At 36.6% G+C, this 24,536-nt stretch overlaps 1 protein-coding gene across 2 annotated transcripts in view; it reads right to left on the bottom strand.

The window, feature by feature from the left end:
* Positions 1 to 24,536, bottom strand: part of UBE2H (ubiquitin conjugating enzyme E2 H) — a 92,888-nt gene that overhangs the window by 18,797 nt on the left and 49,555 nt on the right. The window contains exons 2-4 of one of the 2 annotated variants that reach the window (XM_073238468.1): positions 20,649 to 20,725; positions 20,004 to 20,078; positions 902 to 941 (exon numbers count right to left, since the gene is read on the bottom strand). In XM_073238468.1, coding sequence (XP_073094569.1) covers positions 902 to 941; positions 20,004 to 20,078; positions 20,649 to 20,725 — 192 coding nt within the window. The remainder of the gene's footprint in view (positions 1 to 901; positions 942 to 20,003; positions 20,079 to 20,648; positions 20,726 to 24,536) is intronic. The other variant, XM_073238469.1, reaches the window with a different exon arrangement.

The raw sequence follows: 24,536 nt of genomic DNA, 5'->3' as shown, positions 1-24,536 counted from the left end.
AGACAAACCCACACTGAGGGACAGTCTATAAAATAACTGGTTTCTCTTCTTAAAAATGTCAATTTTATTATAAAATGCTGAGTTAAATGTTCCTAATTAAAGTAGTTTCAAGAAATATGACAACTAAATGTAATGCATGATCCTGGACTGGATTTGAAAGGAAAGTGAGAAAAGTTATGTTACTGGACTATGGCAGTAGATTAAAAAGTATTGCATTAATACTTAAACCTGATGACTATACTGCTGTTACATAAGAAAACATCCTTGTTGTTCAGATGACTGATACATGGAAGTATTAAAGAATAACAGAGCATGATGTATGTATATGGTATACTCACACACAGGGTTCAGGATACCAGGTGTGTGTGTGTGTGATAGCAACATTTAGTGCCCTGTCAAGGAAAAACTGCAGAACAAATAATCAAGTATCTAACAGCACCGAAACTATAAAATAGGAGGCACTGATAGCACATTTTAAAAGGAAAGAAATGGACAACTGAGATTTATTAACAGAAACTATGGTTACTCGTGTTTGCTTTATTCTTAAGAACTGAGAAATACTTTCTCAGGGCTGAAAATAGTAAATCTGTATAGTGAAAACAGATTTGTGTCTATACAAAGAGAACAGAAATGTGGAGTATTACAAATACTAATTGGGTATCAGGGGACATGAAGGATCCATTCACGACAATGGAAAAGCTAACAGTCCAATGGCAGAGTTTAACTTAAGTGGGTTAGAGTATCATATCCCTGAGATTCTATAGTTTTAAATGACCATTAATATAATCCTATCTGTTGAAAAAATCCAAAAAGATAACTGAGGCTTTTTTATAATGAAGAGAGAGATGAACTTTAAGAGCAGTTGCTGCTAAGATTTAAATATTTTAAAATAGTTACTTACGCTTCATCAATGTTGGGATGGAAAATTTTATTCATGAATCCTGTAAAAAGAGATGTTAATTAGCAGCAAAAATTACCCAGAGAACAATCTGTTTTAAAGTATTCCAGATTGGAAACAATTTCCATACTGGAAAAAGGTGATGATACCTGTAACTCCTTTCAATCTTAGCTCTTTGGCTACTAGTAAGACTATATTCTCCTGACAGTGTCATTACTTAAAACACACCAGAGTTCCGTTTTAAAAAATGAGCAAACTTTGAGAGCAGCGCAGCTTAATATACAAAATTATCATTAAAAGAAACTGTTTTCTGAGCTATGAAGGCACTCACCAAGAAAATTCATAGTACTAAATGGTTTATAACTAGGTCATGATAAAAGTTAAGAAAACTACTCTGACTCCCCTCCCAAAAGTTGTACTGTTCATTATCTAAATTTGGAGGTTCTGCATTTGCACTTCTCCTTCTCAAGCTCAGTTACTGGTATCATACTGCTACACTGGGTGCGGAACATGAATGAAGCTGTTGAAACACTAAAGCAGTACCACTTCCAAACCACGAAGTATTTCGTAAGAACAGCGACCAAAATATTTCTTTTAACTTTAGTCTACTCATTCCAGGAAACCCGTTTTGATTAAAATTGGGGCAACCAAAAAAATGAGGCAAGGAGTAAAAAAAAAAAAAAAAAAAAAATTCTGTAAGATGTCTGTATCTGTCAGGGATTCAGGTTTTTTTATTTATTCCTAGAAAAACAAGCATAAACTTTAGCAAATACAATGATATTTAGATTCCAAGGAGCAATTTATTTACTTTCGTGCATAAAACTGGTGATCTGTTTGTATATATGCAAATGACAATATTCTAAGGCAGAGATCCACTGTCAACACCATCATTCTGTGGTCCTTATCACCTCATTTCCTTTTGAAGACTTCATATTATATTCCATACTTTGAATAAGTGAAGTTCCTTACTAAAGTGACCATCACTGTGTCCCAATCCCACCCTTGCTAACCCCCACCTCAGAAATTCCCTTTCCTTCATTCAACATATATTTGGTCAACATCTTCATGTCAAGCATTGTGCTTGTCTAGGGTACAAAATAAGTAAGACAATACACTATTCTCAAAGAGGTCACTGTGGCAGTCGAACAAGAGGCATGAAGAAATAACTGCAATGTGCACAATGGTCAGGCAAGTACATATGGGAAGAGGAAGATGTCAGGAAAGATGCAGAGAAGTGGCATCAAAGGAGGATCCTCAAGGACAAGTTACAACAAAGGTCATCTCAGAAAATATAGAAAACCTCTCTAAACATAGAAAATGGGGAAAATAATATGAAATTAAACTGCTCATTTTTGTTTTAATGTTTGTGATGAGATAGCTTAATGTTTTATTTACTCCTATCAAGAGAGCACATGCAATGTTTAAAATTACTCTGGTGTAAAAAGAAAGTCTTGTGTCCAATTACTATTTTATATTATTTTTTCATTAAGGAAATCAAAGATGCCTCAACATCTAGATTTAAGAGGTATGTGTTTATGAAGAGGTTATACTAAGCCGATAGAAATGTACATGTCTTAATGTTAAGAGGAGAAAGAGAAGCAGGATAAAAATTCTATGTGACTCTAAGAAAACACTAATATGTTTGTCTAAGACCCATGAGGATATTCATTGCAGCACTATTTATAAAAGCCAAGAACCAAAAATCAACCCTATGAAGAAACTGTGGTGCATTCACATATTAGGAGTCCTCTACAGCCAAGGTAAAGAGCTAGATCAGTTAAGTATCAAATTGGATAGTTCCAAAGCTGAGGAGAAAAAAAAGTTGCAGAGTGGTATGTTTACAGCAGGATATATCTAGCTAAACTGAAGCAAAGCAACATTACATGTTCTCTATGGTAACAACTACAGAAAATTGTACTGGACCACTATATAAAAAACTTACGGAAGTAATTATTTCAGTTATGGTGCGGGGCCAAGGACATGGTGGGCACAGGAACAGAATGGAGGATGGTGATTAGAGATGAATTTTTCTGTAACACTATATTCCTTTTAAAAAGGGGTAACATACGGTGTGGGGGGGATTATGGAGAAGACACCATAGATAAGACAAGTAGTGACTGTGGCATCTTACTACACTGATGGACAGTGACTGTAATGGGGCTTGAGGGGAGACTCGATAATATGGTTGAATGTAGTAACCACATTGCTTTTCATGCGAAACCTTCATAAGAGTGTACAATGATATCCTAATATAAATAAATAAACAAAAAATAAAAGACATAAGCAGATATTCACCTGCACCTATCTGCTCTGCTGCAGGTTTTCAAACTTTTCTTAATAGGATAATTTCCCCATTTTCCCCAGAAAAATGTCTCTTTCCTGTTTTGTCCTCTTAAATGCTGACATTAAACATAAGATCTTCTGTTTGAAAAAAAGGGGGTAACATGCTTAAGACATTATTTGCTCTGTTTTTTAAAAAGTATGCACATAGGGAACTAGAAGCAAATATAAATATGTACAACCGTTACCAGTGTTTAGCCCTTTGTGGTGGGAATATTTTCTCCATTATACTTTTCAAATCACATCACCCCCACCAGCATTTGTACAGAAATGTAAAAAGGCCAGGACACAACTAGTGTCAACAAGAATCAACTCTGAGAGACGACTCCCCCATTATTACTGCTACTCGTCAACTCTCCAAAATTTCTACAAGGTGTAATTTTAATAGTCAAAAAACAAAAATCCACTTTCAAATTTAAGTTATAAGCAGTAGCAAACATTCTAAAGTAGACTTAATCATACATAGGTTATCTAGTGTTGAACCCTTTTAAGGGAAAGAGTTATTTAAATCCACTATTTATTTAATCTTGTATCTTATATACTCTTGTTTAAATAACAAATTCATACAAAAATTAGAAGATCCTCATAAGGTACATGGTCCTCAAGATTTAGCTACACATTGGAATATGCTATCACAACTGCCAAGAACCTTTTCTGATGAGTGGGAAACATTAATTAATGTTTAGGCATATATGGTTTAATTCAAGAGACTTGTTCTATTATGTGTAAAGTATTTTTCTTGAACTACAATTAAGGACCGATTATAATTTGTTCTTGATACGTAAAATCCTGCTTCTGCTATAATTCCCCTAAGTAACACCTAGTGAAGTGACATCTATGGCAGAAGTTCCCAATGCTGCATGTCAGAAGCACCTGGAGTGTACTTTAAAAACAGAAGTGCTATATTAGAAAGTGACAAGTGTTACAGAGAAAAACACAACAAAGAAGGGGCTCAGAAAAGGAACTGCTGAGTCAGGAGCTGCAATTTTACATAGGATGCTTGGTGATGGAGGGCCTCAAAACGAAGTGAAAGGAGGTGAGGTAGGAGCCATTCAGTGTCCAGGGGAAGAGTGCCTTTGCAGAGGAACAGTCAAGTGCAAAGTGCACCAGGAGTTTGTTGATGTGCTTGAAGACCAGCAAAAGGACTGGTGAAAGGGTGGCAGGGTGAGTGAGGAGCGGAAGGCTGGACAGAAGGTCAGAGGTAATGAGAGTGGTGGGCCCTTGAAGGATGCTGGCTTTCATTCTAGGTAGGGTGGGAATCATGGAGACAAGTACTACAAAGGTTGACATATACAAATCCCTAAAATTTTTTTTTTTTTTTAAGTCTCCTCTCCTAAAAAAGGCTTACTGTGAATGGCTGAATCAGGTCTCAGCTCCTCAGTGCTGGGGACAGGCTGTTGTCTCTCGTACAGTAAGAAAGGAGCTTCAGCAATCTGATGCCACAGGGAATCCTCAAAGGTGTTAATCAAGGAAACACAGGTAGAGTGAAACAGTAAAACTGTCTCTGAAAGATTAAGGTGCCTCCCTCCTCATAGGAAGCTTGGAGGTTATATTTGGAATCAATATAGTTTCCACACTGTTTTCAACTCCATCTAGATTCTGGCTTGGTTGAGTCCAAGAGCACATAATAGAGTGAGCCAAAATGGACTTAGTAAACATATTCTTTAGTAATAAATGGGTTGGAGCCCAGTCCCCAGTGCCCTTGCTAAGTATTAAACACCATCTGAGTTCTGCAATGACAGCAGACTCAGACTGGAAAGAGAGAGGCACTAACAGGGAGTTGGGGTCTAGTTCCCAACTCTGCTATTAACTGAAGGCTCAGGGCAGGTCACCTCACTTCTGTGGGTCTGTTTCTTTACCTGCAAAAAGAAAAGGCTGGACTCTTATCATCTTCAAAACCTCCTTTCTTACTCTGTTTATAAAGAGACTATCAGCTCAAAAAATCTATGATTTAATAACAATGGCCAGAGTGCTGAGAACAGAAGATTTAAGGGGCAATGTCCAATGGTTATGTCCACCAAGGAAATTAATTTTATAAGGCACATTTTTAGGTACAGAAATATTCTGGAGCATAAAAACTACCAACATACTAAAATACTAAAAAGAGACACAAAATCTGCTGACTATTTCAAAGTAGGCAGAAACAAGAGTTTATAACCTTGCTTTGAGGAATAAGCACAGCTAGACTAATTCTACCACAAAAACAACTTCCAGACTACAATAATCTCTTACTATACCAGGCTTTTTCAGCTGTTAGAAAAATACCCACAGCAAATAAACAGAAAGGAGCATATGTATCTTCTTTACATTTGTTCTGGTACTAGCTGTGGGCAGCATTTCTGGCACAGCCACTTACATTCTGGATAATGATGGCAACAAAGGAACTTCTGGAAGAGGAGGGGAGGAAACTGAGAAAGAACAGGCTAGGAATTCACAGAAGGAAAGTTCTCAGGACTGAGTGTGTTTGCCCTGGCATGTTTTCCTTCCTTTTGGCAATGCTATCACCACACTAATGAACATGTCTGCAACAGGAGAATTTTCCCAACGCTTGTTTCCATTCAACCAGGAACTATTTTGAAGATATTTTAAGAAAACATTTTGAAAATTGCTTTAATGAAAACATGATTAAGTGGAAGCAAGTCATTTTTAATCTATATGATTTAAGACTTATTCACTACATTTTCTAATGATATGTTTCAGTGATTTGACCAGACAAACTTTAAAATTCTTGTTTAAATCTTTTGGATGAGCATTCTCTAGCAAGGCTCAAACACTTGTAAAAAGGGAGATAACAGGAACAAACGTTTAGCTAAAAAGCTCACCATCTCTGTCCCCTATCTTTTCACAGAAGGAAATTAGGTGATTTATAATTCTGGAGGAAGAATCTAAATCATACTTAGCTGATACAAAACTACATTATTTAAAAAATAAAAGTACAGATTAAAATAGAAAAATATGCCATGTTTTTGCATGTTCGAATACTCAACATCTCTAGAATGACAAATCTCTTAACCCATGGGCTAATAGGCAGAGAAAGTAATGTGATGCCGAGTCATGCTGAAAACTGGTTTCTATGTCAGCCTATTCCTGTGTCCAATCCCGCTAGGGGATCTGTACAAAGCTGTACACATTTTTTAGTAACTTTATACAGTGGGTCAATATGTGAACAAAAGAGGCAAATCTACCATATTTTCTACTTTTGTTTCCTTCATTTGTGAGGATATTTTTAATGATCAAATTTATGGACAGAATGAAATCCCTAGGGCTAGGCATGTACCCAAAAATGTCCTTCAGAATAATCTTGGAGAAATTATAAGTTAAACAAGTGATTCATGAAACAGAGTAAATCTATGCTAAGGCAAACAGGTGAAAAGCGCCCAAGGCAAAAACCATAGCTCTATCCCAGGGATAAAACCACCTCTACTGCACAAGGCTGAGGCAGCTGTGGCTGACGCAATTTAATTCTAAGCTTATGGATTCCTGTGAGAAAACAGTTTAGTGAATATATCAAATTATTCCAATATTCTATCTTCAGGACAAATGGCCACATCAAGTAGGCCATTCAGAATCGAACTGATAATTCTATTTTTTTTAAGTAGATATAATTGTTTAAACTTTATTTATCAAAAATTGAACCTTATCTCCCTTAGGAGTATCTCAGGCCATACATTTTTTTAGGGAAAGTAACTTGGACCTCTATTCCTAGCATGCAGGAGGTGACCAGAGTTGGGGTGTTTCAGCTAAAAAAATGGGTGGGGATGCTGCCAGCTTTGTGAACTGGTGCACAGTTGGATAGATTTTCATCTTACCCCAGTCAGCCAAGCCCAGCCCGTGACAGCCTGCACCTGGGCAGAAGTCTCTTCAGAGAGCTGAGCCTTTCCTACTCAGGAGAGATGGACCCGGGCAGGTCTCTTCCCAGGTGAGGAACAAGCAAGGAGCTCACTCTCAATGCCCTGTGTCATGGGAACTTCTGAACTGATCCTGTGTGTGTTCAAGAGATCTAAACTCAACAAGGGGTCCTCTTTTCTGTTTCTTCCTTTCTCTCTGATAATATGGAATCTGAGGAATGGGCTGGCTGGATAATAAAAGCTCATTTATAACTAAGAAAAGGTGAAGTGTTACCCTTCAATAGCATAACCCTTCTACCAACCTAGCCAATTACCAAAGCCTGCAACCTTAAATCTACTCTTCTGTAGTTTAATGTTTGGAAGATTGTCATTTCTTTCCTGTCTCCATAGTACATCTTTCACTCTCCTGGTCATTCATATAACCACACTGCAGCAGGCAGTATTTATTTTCTTGGTCACAGGCAGTAGAGCACACTGGACTTGAAATTGTCACAATTTCAAGTCTCTGCCATTCTTAGTAAACAAAGTCATGGTCAAAGATCAGGCTCCAGTCACACTGCCTATGTTCCACCCTGGGAGCCTTGGGCAAGTTGACAGTTACTGTATCTCTTTGCTTTTCTGTTACCTTATTCATAAAGCTAGGTTGAATAATGGTATCTGCACATCACAGGACTGTCATGAAAATTAAACGTCAATGTGTGTTCAACATCTGACCAGTAACAGTATAGTAAGGCCTCAATAATGTCACTATCAGCTTCATGAGCTCACGCAAGGAATTTCATCTCACTTTCCTCATGTGAAAAATGAAAATACCTGCTCCTACATATCCATCTCTTAATCCTTCAGGAGTTGTCAAGAGCATTAGAGGGTATTTTGATTATGGAGTATTTGGTTTCCATAAACCCCATCACCCTGGAAATGGAAAGTACGAGTGACTCTAAGTGTTATCATTAAGGAGACCGTTCTGATTGCATTTAGTATAGAGGAAAAAAGACATTAGAGTGGAAACCAGAAGGCAGACTCTCCAACTAGTTAGTAGTAATTATATCTCTGCCTTCTTGAGCCTCAATTTACTATCCTTAAAATGAGGCAACTGGATGATATAATCTCTCAAGTCCCTTCTGGCAATACAGTTTTCACCAACAAAAGAATATGAACAAATCTTAGATGGTGTGAATAAGCTTTTCAAAGGGAACTAGGGCATTACTAGTATTTGTTTTTAAAATAATTTCAGTTTAACTAAAGAAAAAAAAGCCAAGAATACATGTTTTCATTATGATAGTAATCCTAAAGGGGAGGGAATGGATTTAATGCTGAAAACTGTTGGAATAAATAACCAGCTCAAAAGGTCACCTACTATGATCAAATAAAAACTAACCAAACAGCAAGTTACATGGAACTTTTAAATAGCAAATGGAAAGATTATATAATAATGAATTGCCAAATATAGAATTAAACTAACATAAGCCAGCTTCAAGAAGGAAATGGACAGACTTTCTGATAGATGCAAGCCATATACAAAGGCAAGGCTACCCTTAGAGGAGGCCTGGGTGAGGGGGAGGTGAAGCTACTATTTTTACTCTGGCTAATAGCAAGATGACTGAGTAATTTAGATATTATAGACCACTAACAGGTTTTTCATTAATAGGGCCAATGTTGATACTGGCTTCTGTTGCTGAGAACTTCAGCACATGGCCTCCAGTAGGCTCTCTCCCTCAACTGCTGTCATTTTTAGCAACATGATCACCCATACAGACCACACAGTTAAAACCCTGGCCTCCCATTCCCATAAGCTTCTACTTGGTGATCACTCCTCGATTCCATTTTATTCCCATTCCTAGGACATACCTTGAACTTCATTGTCTCTACAAACAGCTTCACCTCCACAGTAACAAGTTCAGACATTCTCTCTCCTAGCAAACTCCCATCCTTGTCAAAGAGCTTCCCTCCCAAGAACAATTCTTTTACCTGTGAATTCTAATCCATTGGGCCTTTTCCTTCCTTCCTACCAGCCTTCCTATCCTTACCCTCTCCTTACTTAAGATTTAAGAGCCATCACCATCATCCCTCTCTAGTAATTTTCTGTGAATCCCTTGCCCTTCCCTTCCAAAATGCCCATCCTCAACTGCAGGAAACCAATCATTCACATCCTGTACATCTGGACTTGAGGGTAACACTAGGAAGACATGCACTCACTCAGTATGCTTCCTCAAAACAGGCAACGAATCAGAGCCCTGAGCTGGGCAGAAGGGTTTTTAGGAAAACAGACCTAGGGACTGCCTGCCTTCATGGAGTCTGTATCTACTGGGCTGCCAGGAAGAAACAAGTAAACAAATATCTCAACTTTAAGAAGTATGCTCTGTATCTTTTGTCAATTTCCCTCTCTCCATTCTCTGGCAGCTAGCTCTCCCATTACTCAATGGCACATTTATCATTATTCTGCACATCTCCCATTCCCTTTGTTCCTCCATTTCTCACACAGACTTAATAGCTCTGCCCATATTCTTTGAGAAAATGGGAGCCAGTTGGCAGGACCCTCCTTTTCCCCAACAAAATCTTCCCTGCACACATGCGCTTTTCTCCTGCCTCAGTAACTCATCCAGATGTTCCATCTTCTCAAACACCAGTCCTCTATTTGTGTTCTCATCTTGTCCCTTCCTCTGTCTCAAAAGCACTGTTCCTTCAACTTTCCTCCTGACATCTAGCATCACCAAACCTTCTCCCCTATTAGACAACTTCCTACAATGAGCATATAAACATCCTTCAGAACCTCCCATTTAAGAAATAAAAAAACAAAACCTTCCTTTTGTCTTCCTTTAGGATTTACCACATTGGTATGCTTTCCTTAATTAAAGCCAAATTACTTCAAAGCAATGGATGCCTACACCAGAGTTTCTCAGCCTTCACACCCTGATCCAAACCACCGTTATCTATATTTTTTCCTCAGAACAGTAGAGTGATCATTAAAACCTGCTTAAAACTTTGCAATGATTTTCTCATGACCTTAAAAATAACCTGGCCCTTGCTCTCTACATCTCACTCTTCACGTTTCTCTCCCTTGAGCTTGCTAAGGGCCTATCCACCTTGCGGCTTTTGTCCTCACAATTTCTTCTGCCTGGAATGCTCTCATTCGTGATCTTGGAGCATCAGGGCTGGCACTTTTTTTTTTTTTCCTTTTCACTTAAATCTCAGCTTAAATTTGTCAGAGATGCCCTTCCTGAACACCTAATCTAAGGCAGCTATTGTATCAATTCCATCACATCATTTCTCTGCAAAAGCTGAAGCTATGAAGACATTTTAAGTTTTGCTTTATCTTCTGCCCCTCAAAGAATGTAAGGGTCACAGGAGGTATTTGTTCACTTCTGTATCCTTAAGCACCTTGAATAACAACCTGTACATAGTCTGTATTTGAATAATGTGTAGAGCTGATTAGAAGAAATTATATAAGATGTATCCATTTTCTGAGACATAAGTTCTGCCTCCATGGCCAAACATCATCTTTAAAAAAGATCCATCCTGAAAAACTTCATTTTCAGAACACCAATAAAAAAAGAGAGCTTTAAACAATAACTTACATTCTCAAAGTGTTATCTAAAATATTACAAAACATTCCTATTCGAACCTTGTTTCTCTCTACAGGAATTCATAAGATAGAGATCACTACACAGTAGCAATTATGTAACTATTTGAGACAGGAACCAAATTCAAAACCAAGGTCATGAAAATAGAGAAGTATATAGGTGATCTTAATGGAATTTTCCTTCTTCAGTCTGAGAATTCATTCTATTTGTGGAAATACAATGGTCCAAGGAGGCCTTTGTTAAATAACTAACCCAAAACCTATCATGAATGACACACTCTACTGCAAATCCTGGTCTACCCCTAACTACAAAGGCCTCACTGAAGTTACTGGGAGTAGTAGTTCCTGAGGGGGTAAATTGTACAATGTTTCCATCTAGGAAGACACAAAGTAATAAAATGATAAACACTCTAAACTCTACAGTTAATATAACCAGACCATATTATAAAACTCCACTCCCAAAATACTGTAAGGTCTTTCCTGGACATAGTGAAATAAATTTATAATGCCGTAACAGCCTGCTACTCTGACAATCAAAGAGGTCAAATCACTTTCCTTCATCACTGGTACAACTAAAAAGAATATGGTACACTGATTATTAGAGTATCTGTAATTAAGAATCTATGGCAGATTGGGAAATTTAGAAGGTATCTAACAGGTCATCTAGTCTAGTTTCCCTTGCAACAGGATAATCTAAGTAATCCTATTTAAGATAATAGCCTGACGTTACTGTAAAGACCACTGGTATATATAGCTCAAGATAGTATTCTAACTATTGTTACTGCTCATAACTTTTTCATTTTGTCTCTATTTATTCAAATGAGTTTTGCTAGCTCTTGCTATATGCTTACTGATATCAAATCCCATTGTGGATGAGCTTGTTTTTTTTCCCCCTGGCTATGCTATCAACATTCAGCAAATAATTTAGCAGTCTGTCCAGGATCCTGTTGTCAACAAACTAGTCCTCTTAAGCACTCAGCTTTGGTATCTTCAAATTGCAATGCAGACAAACAATACATACAGCTTGCTCCTAGGAGAGGGTTCTCCTCCTCATTGTTAATATGGATAGTATTTAAAAAAGTAGTTCCTAGACTTGTTAGCTGGATCCTACAACATAGTTTTCTATTTTTAGAAAGTATAAACGGCAACAGAGTTCCCATGTTGGTCTTAAAGTTATTTACAGAAGATTCTAAAATATTCTATAGTTCTCTTTTAAATTAGTAGATGCAGTTCCTTGACAACTTAATTTTCTGTTGAGTGCTAGTGTTTCAGTAGGTGTGATCTGGTGGAGGTCCTGCAAGGTGGACTTCAAGGTACTTTCAAGACCTATAGAAACTCGAAGTCTCTAATATATATGCCTGTATTTTATTAAGAGACATTCTTCTTTCTCCCTTGGCTTAGGTTTATCAAAAATATTACTGTTAATATTATGAGCTATGAGCAGGGGCCTTTCTTGGGTCATATGAAGAGAAAATGGAGTGAAGGGGAACACAAGTGGAAGAGTCAGATGGAAAAGGGAAGTAGACAAGACTTGCTTCAAGTAATAGCCCAGGAAAAAGGAAAGGAGGGAAGAATAGGTGTGTGTGTAAAAGTGTACAGGTAGTACCCAGGATAGAGAAAACTAAACCTAAGCAGAAAGACAGCAAAACAGCATCTTACAACTGTGTACACTTACATGCACACATAAAATTGAAAGGAAAAAATAAAGGAAGCTGGTGAAAAATATGGGTTATTTCTTGTTTTTGTTTGGTTCTTATTTTTATAAAAAACTGCTCTATATTACCCTCTTTATGTACGTGATCATCATCTTTATTTCATGTGCAGAGCAACTGTAGAAGTCTGTTTTCTTTGGCAAAAGCTTTCTCTTAATAGATGAGCACATGTGTAATGACTTGAAAACTGAATGTGGAGAAGTATGGAATATGGCAGTCTCTGTAGCAACTTCTTTGCACAAAACAAAATGGACTGGGGATTACTTGGGGTTTTGAAAGAGTATTTCTAAAGTCCTTTTGTGTACCTTCACATCTGAAGCTTTGTAAAGACTATATTCTCAACACAGGAAACACAACCTTTCTGGTAAAAGCCTATCTCTTCCACACACTCTCTTCCTCAATTGAGGTGCTGACTCACACCTCTCCTTTATGTTGATCTTCTATTTAGTCAAAGCCTAATAGAGCCTTCTGAATGATCCCCTAGAATGCCACATATTCCCTGAGTTTTTAGTACAGTGGTCAGTATCAAACATGTAGAGATCATTTAATTCCAGTATCTCATTTTCTAGAAGAGGAAACAATGGTTCAGATTATCATTCTCACAGTCAAGGAGAACAAGGACCAGACCACTCTTGCTCGATAACGGTCCACTGACCAATCACATTCTCCTAACTACATAGCTGGTGATACCCACTGGCACTGCTAAGCATTCTAGGAATGCTTCTAAATAGATAAAAGTTAAGCCAGAGCTTCCAAATAAATCCAGAACTTAAAGATTCAATGTGATTTATTTCAAAGCAGTCTCTCTGGAAAGCTATGCAAATATTTCAGTGATGTCACAACTGATGCAGTAACTTTTGTTAATTTCCCTTTGAAGCACCCATAGGGTCAGTTTACAAGAAAATCATAACCCTTGAACTTAAGTCATAATCATAATATCACTTTACATGCCAATTGATGTTACTCATTTTTTCCATTCACCTTATTCTCTGGGATTAAATAACATTTAGCCATTTCAGAAATGTTTATCCAGCTTCAAAGCATCAAAATTTGCCATGATTTATGACAAAGATAATGTAAAATTCCAGAAAATGAGTTTAAGATGTTTGAACAATGATGGCATTGTAAGAGTAGGTTTATAGCCTCATAAGGTGTCTGTCCATATTCCTTGTGCTTCCAATGAGAATTTGAGGTGGCTTTATTACTATTTTGAAAAACAAAAAAGCCACATTTAATGATGTAACTTGTTTTTTAAAAGGACGTTTTTAGTTACATCTCATGCAATCATGTAACTACTGAAAACTCTCTGAACTTTATTCAGTGGATATCCCAAAGAACATACCAAATTATATTGAATATATACTGAGATATGCACAGGAAAATGTTTTGAAGTACATACATCAGAATGTCAATAATGATAAGCACTGAGGGACAGGGTTATGAGACATTTTGATTTTCCTTTATTTCTTTTCGCCTGAGACTTTCTTATAATTCTAAGGATATGGAGCATTTAGTCAATTAAAAAACACATACATATCTCAAAAAAGTATGCATACATATTTTAAAACTCCAAAACCTAAGCATTAAAGATGCTAATCTAAATCTGTACATCTTTATACTTAAGAGCTCAAAATTTGGCTTAGGAAAAAGGGAATGCCAGCCTAAATACTACAAAGGCAGGTTTAAAAAGCATTAGAAAGGAAAAATCATTATGGACACCACAGAAATACAAAGAACTATTAGAGAATACTATGAAAAATTATATGGTAACAAACTGGATAACCTAGAAGAAATGGACAACTTTCTAGAAAAATACAACCTTCCAGGGCTGACCCAGTAAGAAAGAGAAAATCTGAATAGACCAATTATCAGCAAAGAAATTGAACTGGTAATCAAAAAACTACCTAAGAACAAAACTCCTGGACCAGATGGTTTCACTGCTGAATTTTATTAAACATTTAGTGAAAATCTAATATCCATTCTCCTTAAAGATTTCCAAAAAGTAGAAGAGGAGGGAATACTCCCAAACTCAGTCTATGAGGCCAACATCACTCTAATACCAAAACCAGGCAAAGACACCACAAAAAAAAGAAAATTACAGACCAATATCCCTAATGAAAATAGATGCAAAAATACTCAACAAAATATTAGCAAACCAAATTCAAAAATACATCAAAAAGATCATCCATCATGATCATGTGGGATTCATCCCAGGGATGCAAGGATGGCACAACATTCAAAAATCCATAAACATCATCCACTACATCAACAAAAAGGAGAAAAACGACAGGATCATCTCCATGGATGCTGAAAAAGCATTTGACAAAATTCAATATCCATTCATGATAAAAACACTCAACAAAATGGGTATAGAGGGCAGGTACCTCAACATAATAAAGGCCATATATGACAAACCCACAGCCAACATTATACTTAACAGTGAGAAGCTGAAAGCTTTTCCTTTAAGATCGGGAACAAGACAAGGATGCCCAATCTCCGCACTTTTATTCAACATAGTTCTGGAGGTCCTAGTTATGGCAATCAGACAACACAAAGAAATACAAGGCATCCAGATTGGTAAGGAAGAAGTCAAACTGTCAATGTTTGCAGATAACATGATACTGTACATAAAAAACCCTAAGGAATCCATTCCAAAACTACTAGACCTAATATCTGAATTCAGTAAAGTCGCGGGATACAAAATTAGTACACAGAAATCTGTTGCATTCCTATACACTAATGATGAACTAGCACAAAGAGAAATCAGGAAAATAATTCTATTCACAATTACATCCAAAAGAATAATATACCTAGGAATAAACCTAACCAAGGAAGTGAAAGACCTATACTCTGAAAACTACAAGACACTCATGAGAGAAATTAAAGAACATACCAATAAACGGAAACACATCCTGTGTTCATGGATAGGAAGAATTAATATTGTCAAAATGGCCATCCTGCTAAAGCAATCTACAGATTCAATGCAATCCCTATCAAAATACCAACAGCATTCTTCTACGAACTGGAACAAATAGTTCTAAAATTCATATGGAATGACAAAAGACCCCAAATAGCCAAAGCAATCCTGAGAAGGAAGAATAAAGCAGGGGGAATTACGCTTTCTGACTTCTAGCTCTATTACAAAGCCACAGTAATCAAGACAATTTGGTACTGGCACAAGAACAGATGCACAGACCAATGGAACAGACTAGAGAGCCCAGACATAAACCCAAGCATATATGGTCAATTAATATATGATAAAAGAGCCATGGATATACAACGGGGAAATGACAGCCTCTTCAACAGCTGGTGTTGGCAAAACTGGACAGCTACATGTAAGAGAATGAAACTGGATCACCTAACCCCATACACAAAAGTAAACTCAAAATGGATCAAAAACTTGAATGTAAGTCATGAAACCATAAAACTCTTAGAAAAAAACATAGGCAAAAATCTCTTGGACATAAACATGAGCAACTTCTTCATGAACATTATCTCCCGGGGCAAGGGAAACAAAGGCAAAAATGAACAAGTGGGACTATATCAAATTAAAAAGCTTCTGTACAGCAAAGGACACCATCAGTAGAACAAAAAGACATCCTACAGTATGGGAGAATACATTCAGAGATGACATACTGATAAGGGGTTGACATCCAAATTATATAAAGAGCTCATGCACCTCAACAAACAAAAAGCAACTAAGCCAATTAAAAAATGGGCAGAGGAGCTGAACAGTTCTCCAAAGAATAAATTCAGATGGCCAACAGACAGATGAAAAGATGTTCCACATCGCTAATCATCAGAGAAATGCAAATTAAAACCATAATGAGATACCACCTCACACCAGTTAGGATGGCCACCATCCAAAAGACAAACAACAACAAATGTTGGCAAGGATGTGAGAAAGGGGAACCCTCCTACACTGCTGGTGGGAATGTAAATTAGTTCAACCATTGTGGAGAGCAGTATGGAGGTTCCTCAAAATGCTCAAAATAGAAATACCATTTGGCCCAGGAATCCCACTCCTAGGAATGTACCCTAAGAATGAAGGAGCACAGTTTGAAAAAGACATATGCACCTCTATGTTTATCACAGCACTATTTACAATAGCCAAGAAATGGAAGCAACCTAAGTGTCCATCAGTAGATGAATGGATAAAGAAGATGTGGTACATATACACAATGGAATATTACTCAGTCATAAGAAGAAATCAGATCCTACCATTTGCAACAACATGAATGGAGCTAGAGGGTATTATGCTCAGTGAAATAAGCCAGGCGGAGAAAGACAAGTACCAAATGATTTCACTCATCTCTGGAGTATAAGAACACAGAAAAAACTGAAGGAACAAAACAGCAGCAGACTCACAGAACCCAAGAATGGACTAACAGTTACCAAAGGGGAAAGGAATTGGGGAGGATGGGTGGGAAGGGAGGGATAAGGGGAAAAAGGGGTATTACAATTAGCACACATAATGTAAATGTAGCGGGGGTGGGGGAGAGGGGACGGGGGTGGACACGGGGAAGGCAGTATAGCACAGAGAAGACAAGTAATGACTCTATAGCATCTTACTATGCTGATGGACAGTGACTATAATGGGGTATGTGGTGGGGACTCGATAATAGGGGGAGTCTAGTAACTATAATGTTGTTCATGTAATTGTACATTAATAATACCAAAAAAAAAAAAATTTAGAAAGGTGGCCATGCCCTGGAGCAGCCTTCAGGGTGCAGACAGCCTATTCTCTTAGAGATGAGCAAGGAGAAGAGAGGAAAACTCCTTTGTTGTTCTGTCTTTTATGAACAGAAATTGTGTAACAGGCAAGGAAATAGACTACTCGGATTAAAGGTCTGGACATTCAAAGATTCAAAAGTTAAGTTTCTTCCCCTGGCAAAATTAGCCTGACCACATTAACAGAGTATATATAGCATTGAAGTGTTTTTGTTCCTGTTTTCTGTTTGAATAAATTAGCTGTAAACAAACAACAACAACAACAACAAAATACTAGTCTCCAACAACAGGAGGTAGATAAATGGTTGCCTGGGGTCAGGAGTCGGGCAGAGGATTGACTGGGAAGAGGCAAAAGAAACTTTTTTGGTGATGGAACTATCCCACATCTTGATTGTGGGTATACATCTCATCAATAAAAACAAGCAAACATTTGTCAAAAAAAAAAAAAAAGCACAGAGGTTGGATTTATCTTATCTCCTTGCCCTTCTGTAAAATTCTACAACTATCTATACAACTCAAAAAGGAAATCTTGTCTATTCTAAGCAAGCTACTACCTCTCAAAATGTTTAAAGCACATTCCAACAGTAATTACATTGTTGACGACCTAAATATGGGTCATCCTACACAACAGATTAAAACTCTCTTATGCAATCTTCCTTTGGAGGAAACAAGAACAGCTTGTACAAATATTTCAACTAGATCTACTTCCCTAAGAGAAGACAGTACACATTTGTAGGTATTACCAAGTTCTAAAAGCACACAGAAAGGCAAAGGAAAATTTATGAAGAAGTTAAATTAGCCTAGTCATTTGTCCCAACCAATTTCACTAATTACATCACTAATTTAAGAAAGTTTCTAGGCTTCTGTTGTGTTATTAGTTAATAAATAAACAATGTCTAAAGTTTAGATATTTTTATTTTGAAAGTTATGATGCACCAATTTTATCACCTGGAAGAACATGTTAAGAGGATATCTGAGAGGTAACTACCTTTCTACAGGATATATAATTGCATTACTACAGGTTTCAAAAGGCTATGTTGTTTCCTTTCTGACTAGGAATTCTAGGCTGACAAAACTAGATTTAGCATGCCAACTTTTAGTCTTTACCAAGCACTTATGAAACATATTTAAATGAATTTATATGGTTTGAACAGCCTGTTTGTAAAGGTTTGAAGATCATACCACTGACCTACATCAAAGTTTAAAATAAAATGCCTGTTACAGAAACACCCTAACGGAGATGGGGAACCACAACATGACAGAAAAGCACTCCCAAACTGAGAAAAACCTCCATTCCACCATCCTGGATTGGAACTGGGAAGGGGCTGTTGCCCCAACCACACAAGTATTAAGTCACTTAAGATTGTCTTAACACTACCTCAACAACTCCTTTCTATTTTACTGCCTGATGACTCTAAAATTCAGAGGCCCTTGCAGCAATGGGGAAATTTCCAATTCAATTTTCAGTAAAGTATTTTCTTGATTATTGAGCTTAGAAAATCACCTAAGGGACTTTAAGAGGAAATCACCAATTTATTCTTAAAGTGGGCACTACCAAGTTCCCAGCCTAAGAAGGAATTAGATGCTCTATAGCATTTTTATAGCACAAAGCTCTAAAGCATGTGAAGTAGCTGCTGCATTTGACCAGGAATTAGTCTGTGACTATCCTAACTTTTCCACAACTTTAATCCTAGACAGAAATGTGAAGGCCTAGAATCAAAACAAAGTTCAGAATATTTTTGATCTCCCTGTTTTCAAAATCCCTTTTGCTGGTGTTTAAATTCCAAGACACCTGGCATTAGTGCCAAAGATAAGATATTTGAACTCTGGCCATTCTGGCCATGGCTTAGCATGACTGTCAGAGAATGTGCAATATATTCCAATTTTATTTTCTGCTTTCTTAAAATGGGTCAATATTTTATGATATTCTAAAATCATCTACAGAATGAAACTTTTAAAAGCTTGCTTGTTAGCTAAATTACTACATTCTACAATCTGGAAATATTTATATGCGTTGACCTTCAATCAAGCATACCTCTGTAGCATCAATGCTAACATACATAAATTGTCACTAAGTGCCTTAATCAGAGTGACAGATGAATACCACTGATTAGGGAACAAGGAAGATAAGGTGAGGAAAAATTACCTCTTTATACAGTCCCACTGAGGTTTCTACTTTACTTTCTTGAGCTGTTTAGAATAGGCTATAAAGATTGGAGCGTTGAGAATGGAGGACGGTCATTTCATTGTTAGGTACCCCAGACTTGGAGTGAACAAATGCAAAGTAGGATATAGAGATAATTTTTAAATGACAGAATTAGGATAGACACTATAGAATATTAATTCCAACAATCTGGCATTTAAAATGCAATTTACAGTATGTTTATTATCTTACTGCTAATAGCTTGAATGGACAGTGAACCTTACAATTATTTGTTTAATCTGACCCTGAAAAATAGAAAAATGATGATATAGTCATTATGATCATGTGAGGGTAGGCACGAACATGCAAAAGGTGTAATTTTTTAAATTTTACTATCACTGAAATACAATCTTATATTGGTTTCAAGTATAGAACACAGTGGTTCAACAGTTACCTGTATTATTAAATCCTTACCCTCACTAGTGCAGTTACTATCTGTCAATATAGGAAGATGTTATAGAATCACTAGCTATATTCTCCATGCTGTAATAGCAAAGAGTATATTTAATGAAAGTACTCCAAAAAGTTACTAATTAATTAACCAAAGTTAAATAAGGAAAATTTCAGTTAAGTAACCATTTCTGGAATTATTTCCTACAAATAGAGGATTTACGCCCCCCCCGCCCCCCCCCCCGCCTTTTTCTTTTTGACTGCAACACTCTCAAAGGAGAAAATCTGGGTAGTTACATACCTATAGATGGAGATTTGAAAGGGTATTTATCAGGAAGATCAACTCTAACTTTCCATACTCCGCCTTCATATGGTGCTGAAATGAAGTAAAAATGTTCAACATTAGAACTGTGTCTCCAAATTAGAAAATAAGCCTCAGTCAAACATTAAATCCTAATCTCTTTTCTTGTGAATTAACTCCTTCAAATGCCAGGGACCTCTTAGTAGATACTCCACATTCAGATTAATATACTTTTCTTTAAAAGATCCAAAGTTAGAAAATAAGCAAAGATTCATTTTCTCCTGATTCTTTAAAGTACTAAATACTACTCAATTAGTTGGTAAATAATAGCCTATTTCAATCTATCCCACTGCACTAACCCCTAAAATAAAACCCTAGAAACAAAACAAAAACCATTTCCTCCAACCATCCATAACAAAGCCTAGTATTTACAATTCATGTTTAATACTGTCACACAGATATAAAAGAGAAAAGCATATAAGGCAATTATGGTAAGAGTAAGACTTCCTTACTGGTTATGAGTTCAATTAAATTTACTTTTCAGAAACTACACATACTACCATCTGTCTTTGATATTCTCATTGTCTACTAAGGAGTAGAGTAAAAGTCTGTAATAAAAGAACACATACCAACATGGGTACTTACTTCCTTGTGGTCCATAAAACTTCACTACAAATTCATTGAGTCCTCCCAGGATCGTAACCTCATGCTTACTCTCAATGCTAAGATGGAAGGTAAAGGAAATTACACAGACTTTATATTACCTGGGAGAACTAAAGGTGAGATCCCCAAGATATGCCATTTGAAGTATTACCAACATTTGATAAGACACTGATAGAATATAAAATATACTTATCAACTTTGGTTATTTAGAAGGCAATATATACTCTTGTGAAAAGAATATGAATGAGCTTTAGAGGCAGAGAAACTGGTGTTCCAACCCCATGGCTGTTATTTACTAGGTTGGTTAGTTAGCCTAGACAAAATAACGTAAACTCATTTCCCGAGCTTTTGTTCTCTTTGCAAATAAGAAAAACACCACTTCATTGGATTTGTGGGGATTAAATGGGTTAAATTTATAAAATGTATAAGACTGCATTTTGTATATATGTTAATGAAAAATAGGCACTTTATTTTTCTGTGTACTCTCTTCTCCTAATTTATCCCCAGTGAGCCTTTAACATAAGTCCAGTATTCCCTTTAGTCAAATTCAAATACTAAGTAAAACATTGATTATCCTAAACTTGAAATGTTGTGCTTCTAAAATTATGTATTAGGGAAAGTCCCCACAATTTTTTCCCTGGCTTAGAGAATAATCAAAATAATTAGGGATACAACCTTGCTACAAGTAGTACTGCCAATTGCAAAAGACCAGAAATTTTTTTTTCCCCCTAAAATCTTGCCTGCAGCTCAGCTGGCTTGAACAACATGGGGTTAGCCATGTCACCACCAACCTCCACACCACTGAAAAACCACATAGAACTTTTGACTCTCCCTAAATTAAACTACTAATAGCCTACTGTTGACCAGATAACATAAAGTCAGTGAGTGCATGTTTTCTGTTACATGTATGATATACTACATTCTCACAATAAAGTCAGCTAGAAAAAAAAAAAGAAATGTTTTTTCAAACTGTTGCAAATTTCCAAAATAATTTTCTACTATATTTATTCAAAAAACTCTCTCTATAAGTAGACCCACATAGTTCAAAGCCCATGTTAAGAGCGAACAGCAAAGCGAAATAAGCCAGGTGGAGAAAGACAAGTATCAAATGATTTCAGTCATCTGTGGAGCATAAGAACAAAGCAAAAACTGAAGGAACAAAACAGCAGCAGAGACTCACAGAACCCAAGAATGGACTAACAGTTGCCAAAGGGAAAGGGACTGGGGTGGGAGGTGGGGGTGGGTGGGAAGTGAGGAAGAAGGGGAATAAGGGGCATTACGATTAGCACACATAATGTGGGGGGGGGCCACAGGGAAGGCAAGATAGCACAGAGAAGACAAGCAGTGACTCTATAGCATCTTACTATGTTGATGGACAGTGACTGTGGTGGGGACTTGATAATGGGGGGAAATCTAGTAACCACAACGTTGCTCATTTAACTATATATTAATGATACCAAAAAAAAAAAAAAGAACCAACAGTAAAATAATTTTCAACTACTCTCCCCTTCCTTCTAAACTTCCATCCTTCCTGGACTGGCCTCTAGGTTCTGGTGTGCTCTAGGACTCTAATCACAAGGGAATAACACTTTAGTGTTCTCTTCCTCAGAAATTTACCTATCCTGGAGACTCCCACTCTTTTAAGGTGCTAAGATTCAATTATAGAAACCAAACCAATCCATATCAGTACCAGAGAGCGCTACTGGTTTACTATCTGTTTTATGTCTCTGCTTTGTGGTCTAACTCAATAATGACTCTACTGACAGGGAACTTAGGGGTGGGGGCTTTGGGCAGCTGTCAAATCCCACCGTAACATTTAAAAACAAAAACAAAAAACTAACCGGATATGATAGACTAAGCCTGTCTTTCTCAGAGGCACAAATTACATCTTAATTACATGCACTATTATACAACAGGAAAGAAGCCGAAGTAATTTTTAAATGACCTTTTAAATAGAGAAAAATGGTATTTTTAAAGGTTTGAAATTAAGTATTTGGTTCTCCAATCCTGTCCTGTAGGCCACAGAACCGAGAAGCTAGGTGTATTTTTGGCAGTCCTTGATGAATGAGATATTAAATAAGATAATTTAGTCTATGCTAATTTGATGTCATTCTTTTCTAAATGAAAACTATTTTAATAACATGCACCTTGAAAGGATTCAAATAGTAGCCACACTGGAATTGGCTTCATTTCTCACTTGTTCAGAAGACATACACATGCATGCTTTGGTGTACAAAATTCTTCCTGACAATTCACCCTCTGACACCCTGAAAAATATTCTAAAGCTAATGCTAATGTAATAAATAAAAGTATAGCACGTTTTATTTTAAAGCTTAAAAAAATACCCTTCTGTTAAAAGTCAAATCTAGTTATAATAAACAAAATTAAATGCCAAACCTTGGGAAAAACAGACTTTTAAAAAAATAATTCCCAAGAATGACACCAAGGCCATAAACCACAAAGGTAAAGATTAGCAGATTGCAAGCATGCACACACATTTTAAGCTTTTATACTGTAAAAGACTTAAGTTAAAACAAGCTAGGAAGAAAAAATAACAGATGACAAAAAAATGTGGATTTTTAAAAAGTGAGTTATTATAAAGCAGTAAGAAAAATTAGAAACACACTGAAACGAAGAGGCCAGAGAAGGTAAGAAAACTGAAGTAAAATTAAGCTATAAGATGTTCAACTTATTACAGTTTAAAAGTAAGAAATTTTCTACTATAAATTCATAAAGATGAAAAAGAGCTGGATAAAACCTAGTGTTCAATGGAATACAGATTGGTACTCCTGAGGAAAAATTTAGCACTATATTCCAAAACTTAGTATGAATTTTCCTTTATTCAAACTTCACTTCCATGCTAGTGGGCATAAGATACATTTTCAAGCACTTTGGAAAACTGTTGGCATGGAAACACTGACCATACGCATACCCTATGTCCATCAGTGCCACTCCCAGTTGCCTATATTTTAAGCTAAGCTTTGTTCACCAAAACACATTTAAGAACGCTCATATCACTGCAGTTCCCAAAACTCAGGTTACAACCCAAAGGTTCACCAACAATAAAGAGGATAAATTATGGTACAGTAACTCGACAGGAATGTTGCATAGCAATAAAAAACAAATTGCTACACATACATGTGTGAGTCTCACAGATATTATAGCGAGTCAAAGAACCAGATACCAAAGGGCACATATGATTCCATTTATGCACATTTCAAACAAGTTAAATGAATCAATGGTGCTAGAAATTAGGATAGTTGTTACCCTACTGGGGACTGTGCTAATTGGAAAAGGGTTTGAGGGGGACTTCTATGGTGCTGCCGATTACACCTTTATTTACTGTTCCATTCATCACTGAGCTACAAAATGATTTGTGTACTTTCTGGTATATGTTATTGTTTAATAAAAAGTTTACTAAAAGTAAGTGGTTCTGATACATGTGCAGATACACTTACTGGACTATTTGAAATTTTAAAATGGAAATAATCTAAATATTTATCAATAGAAAACTGATTAAATAAATTATAAAGCAGTAGGCTGCTACCAGTATCTACTAGTGTTTACCAGTGCCCTCTCCCAACCCAGGGCTCCTTAATGCTTGTTTCTGCCCAACTTGGGGTATCCAAAAGTAGTCAGCTGGCTCAGACACTGGTGGCTCAGTGGCAGAATTCCCACCTCCCAGAAGCAATCACCCGAATACAGTAGTATAGTTATCCAGTATTCTAATACAGATACATATAGTATAGTACAGTAATAAAGATATCCCAGCCATTGAACAAGACTAAATAAATTCACAAGAATAATGAAAGAACAGAGTAAGAGGATTAAATGAGTTTAACAAAAGAAGTCTTAAACTAATTTTATAAT

This window comes from Manis javanica, chromosome 6 (genome assembly GCF_040802235.1).
Source record: "Manis javanica isolate MJ-LG chromosome 6, MJ_LKY, whole genome shotgun sequence".
Taxonomy (NCBI): domain Eukaryota; kingdom Metazoa; phylum Chordata; class Mammalia; order Pholidota; family Manidae; genus Manis; species Manis javanica.
The sequence above is the reverse complement of the archived record's forward strand: the minus strand, read 5'-3'. Positions and strand labels throughout refer to the sequence as shown.